At 45.4% G+C, this 4,085-nt stretch overlaps 1 protein-coding gene across 11 annotated transcripts in view; it reads left to right on the forward strand.

Moving 5' to 3' along the window:
* The window catches only part of ABCB1 (ATP binding cassette subfamily B member 1), a 62,935-nt gene that overhangs the window by 56,895 nt on the left and 1,955 nt on the right, over positions 1-4,085 (forward strand). For all 11 annotated transcript variants that reach the window (XM_083405721.1, XM_083405723.1, XM_083405718.1 and 8 more), the window contains 3 exons: positions 172-369; positions 1,850-2,056; positions 2,261-2,407. In XM_083405721.1, the coding sequence (XP_083261847.1) occupies positions 172-369; positions 1,850-2,056; positions 2,261-2,407 (552 nt within the window). The remainder of the gene's footprint in view (positions 1-171; positions 370-1,849; positions 2,057-2,260; positions 2,408-4,085) is intronic.

The raw sequence follows: 4,085 nt of genomic DNA on the forward strand, positions 1-4,085 counted from the left end.
GAGCTGTACTTTCTCAAAACATCAAGGGGATGTTGCAAATTCCTCTGTGTCCGCCTCAGTTCCACCCCTTCATCCAGCTATGAATGGCATTTCCAGTCCACTAGGTGCTAACATGGAATAGCTTGGCCATTTCCCCCTGTAACAGGCAGGTCTTGTTTATTATCATTCTAGGACGACTTTGGCGGCAATGTCGCATTTAAGCAAGTAGCCTTCAACTATCCTACCCGGCCTGATGTCTCGGTACTCCAAGGACTGAGTGTGGCAGTAGACAAGGGGCAGACCTTGGCTCTCGTAGGAAGCAGCGGCTGTGGAAAGAGCACTCTGGTCCAGTTGCTCGAAAGATTCTACGACCCCCTCAGTGGAGAAGTGGTAAATTACTCGGCTGGGTTTTCCGCACAATTTGAACGCAGAATATATTATGTAACAATCGTCCTCATCCATTTCATACCAGGGATGCACCTTCTCAATTGCAAAATGGGGCAAAGTTTGAGGCTGCATACAAACCAAACATTGGAAGTACATGAGAACTGTAGTTTGTGAAGGGTGCTGGGAATTGTAACTCGGTGAGGGAGTAAACTACGGTTCACAGGATTGTTTGAGGAAGCTATGACTGTTAAAGTGATATGAGTGTTTTAAAATGTATGGTGTGTATGTGACCTATCTGTGAAATATTTCTAATGCATTAACACACTGCAAGGTGCTCTAAATGTATGATGATGATGATGATAATAAATAATAATAATAATAAATAATAAATTTTATTTATACCCTGCCCTCCCCAGCCAGAGCTGGGTTCAGGGTGGCTAACACCAGTAAAATTACAGTAAAAACATAATGGAGGGGGAAACCAATTTAAAATACAGGTTAAAATGCATTTTAAAATGCAGCCTCATTTTAAAAGTAGCCCATAGATCAAAACCATAAGGGGAGGGAAATATTAAGGGTCAGACTGAGTCCAAACCAAAGGCCAGGCAGAACAGCTCTGTCTTGCAGGCCCTGCAGAAAGATGTCAAGTCCCGCAGGGCCCTAGTCTCTTGTGACAGAGTGTTCCACCAAGTCAGGGCCAGTACTGAAAAGGCCCTGGCCGTAGTTGAGACCAATCTAACCACCTTGCGACTTGGGACCTCTAAAATGTTGTCATTTGTGGACCTTAAGGTCCTCCGCGGGGCATACCGCTGGCATTTTTTAGACAGATGTTCTGCCTACCTGTTTTCGTTTTTGGATTGACATATTTTTTTCTGTTACAAAAAGCAGGCCCTGCAGGCAGCTCTCTGGATCTAGGCAGTCCCCTCTACTCTGCTATGGCTCCTCAGTCTCTCTGCTCCTCCTCCAGGCTGCAGCCGGTACTGCAAAAAGCAGTTTCAACCCTGCTTGGAACTCTCATGTCACTTGTCGTTGGACCCAGAGAGAATGATTTGCTTTAGGTGGGGTTGTAACCTGTGTCCCCCACCCCACCCCCGAGATTGTAGGACAACTCCCATCAGGCCCAAGCAACATGGTCAATGGTCAGGGATGATGCAGTTTAACAGTATCTGAAGAGCCAAAGGTTCCCTAATCGCTGACCTAATGCCACCTGGTGTATTCCATGACATGATGATATTTAAACCATGGCTTTCCTGGTTCAAAGGCTGTATAATCCTGCTTACCTGAATGAGCAGACATGGTTAGGACTGCAGCCTAAGTCTTACCTAAACTCTCTAGTTTTCATACGTTATCAAAATGAATTGGAATAGTGCTTGAAACATCAGACAATACTTTTAAACAACTTGTTAAGTGCGCACTATGCGTAACAAAAATGTTCGTTAACAGTACCCTGCTTCATAAAACTGACCAAGTCTTCTTTTTCCAGCTACTGGATGGCAACGGTGCAACACAGTTAAATGTCCAGTGGCTGCGATCCCAGATTGGAATTGTCTCCCAAGAACCGGTCCTGTTTGACTGCACTATTGCAGAGAACATTGCGTATGGAGATAACAGCAGAACGGTGTCCTTCGATGAGATCGTTGAAGTAGCCAAAGCAGCCAACATCCATGCCTTCATTGATAGCTTACCAGATGTAAGTGCATAAGAACGTAAGACGAGCCTGCTGCATGTATGTACATACACACTCACACTTCGGAAATGTTGGTTGGAGAACTAGCAACAAAAAATAAAACTGAAGTCCTATTATGTTGCTGGTATATCTAATGGGACTGAGGTAGCTAGAAGTATTATGCTAATATAAACCTGTCTTTATTGGATTTATATTTTTTGCACATAGAAATACAACACTCCTGTAGGTGACAAAGGGACTCAGCTCTCTGGGGGTCAAAAGCAACGCATAGCTATTGCTCGTGCTCTCATCCGCCAGCCAAGAATTCTGTTACTGGATGAAGCAACCTCTGCACTTGATACTGAAAGTGAAAAGGTAAGTGTTTGTATTTATATTGGGTGCATTAAAGGCATGGGTTGCTAGTCATCATGGTTTCACTTTATAGCATACCCAGGTCTGCTCTGCAACAATTCTAGCCTAACTGGGCAGGTCGACAATAGTTATTTGTATAGTAGCACTTTGAAGTATTCAAAGTGTCTTGCATATTGTCATGCTGGCAACAAGCCTGCAAGCTAAGTTAGCATTATCTCCTATAGCAGAGGCGGGCAATTGGGAGGGACATCACCTTGCTTAAGGCCAAATTTATAGCTCAGCCTTTTAACCTGTATGTTACACCACCTCAATTGTGGCTACCTAAGAACTGCCAACCTAGAAGTTCGAAAGCAAAGTGCAAGTAGATAAATAGGTATCGCTCTGGCGGGAAGGTAAACTGCATTTCCGTGCACTGCTCTGGTTTGCCAGAAGCAGCTTAGTCATGCTGGCCACATGACCCGGAAGCTGTATGCCGGCTCCCTCGGCCAATAAAGCAAGATGAGTGCTGCAACCCCAGAGTCGTCTGCGACTGGACCTAATGGACTGGACCTTTACCTTTACGAACTAGAGAGGGGCTAGCAGGCCAATACCCTGGGCAGTTGGCATTTTGGTTGGCATCTGTCTGTCTCAGAAGACAATTGAGGAGTGTGCCTTTGGGGGTGAAATCGAACTGTTGGAAGGCTACAGCACCTGTTGTGGCTGTAGAGACTGATGCAGGAGAGACATGTTTTGTTGCAACTGGAGCATCTGGTTGTGCATCTGCTTCTGCATCTGCACCCCAGGGTTTCTTCTCTCTGCGCTCCTCCCGGCAGTCATTCCTCCTCTGGTCCCTGCCATGAATACACATCTTGACTGTCTCCAGGCACTACTTCTGCAAGTCTCCCACAGGGCGGTGTTGACCTACCAGCCTTTGTGTCATGTTTGCAAACATCTTTGTAACACAGAGTTGGTCTGCCAGTATCTTACTCTGCATGTTCTCATGGAAGGACACCGTCATCTTGTTGAGCTTAGGTGGGCACCCTATCTAGTTGTGAAAAGTCTTTTACAGCTGATGAGCTCAAATGCCTTCGCCAAGTCCATGAAGGCGTCTCTGCTCTCAGCCTTTCTCCTGCAGCCAGTGCAGTGAGGAAATTCTTTACCTCTGAACTCCAAAGCCACGTTGTGACTCGGGATCTTGTCAGCGAGTGAGTGTAATCTGAGGCAAAGTCTTTCCCAGTGGTACTCAGCAGGGAGATTCCATGGTAGTTGTTACAGTCATGGCAGTCACCCTTATTCATGTTAAGAGTCACAGTGCTGGAGCCGTGCATGTCTTGTAACACTCTGGTATTCAACTAAAACAAAAGGGCAGATGGAATAATGTCCCATTGCACAACAGGCCTCCCCCCCCCCCTACTCTGCTTGCAAATACCCCGCACCATCCCCAAATCTGCCCCTGGTTCCCCAGTCCTGGCCATGATTTGTTATGATCTAAGGCGGTGGGAGGTTCTTCATTCTTACTATGGTTGCTCATTATTTTTCCGGTGGTGCACTTATAAAAATGTTCAGATATGAAAGCTTACACAATTTCCTCATTGTGGTAAAATTCCCTTATTTAAAAAATTATGTTCACTACTTGAATCTCAAGTAAACCCCTTCTATTTCTGTTTCCCATTCACTGAAAATAATTTTCTGTTTTCAACAG

Source organism: Podarcis tiliguerta (assembly GCF_965153285.1).
Source record: "Podarcis tiliguerta genome assembly, chromosome: 12".
Lineage (NCBI taxonomy): Eukaryota > Metazoa > Chordata > Lepidosauria > Squamata > Lacertidae > Podarcis > Podarcis tiliguerta.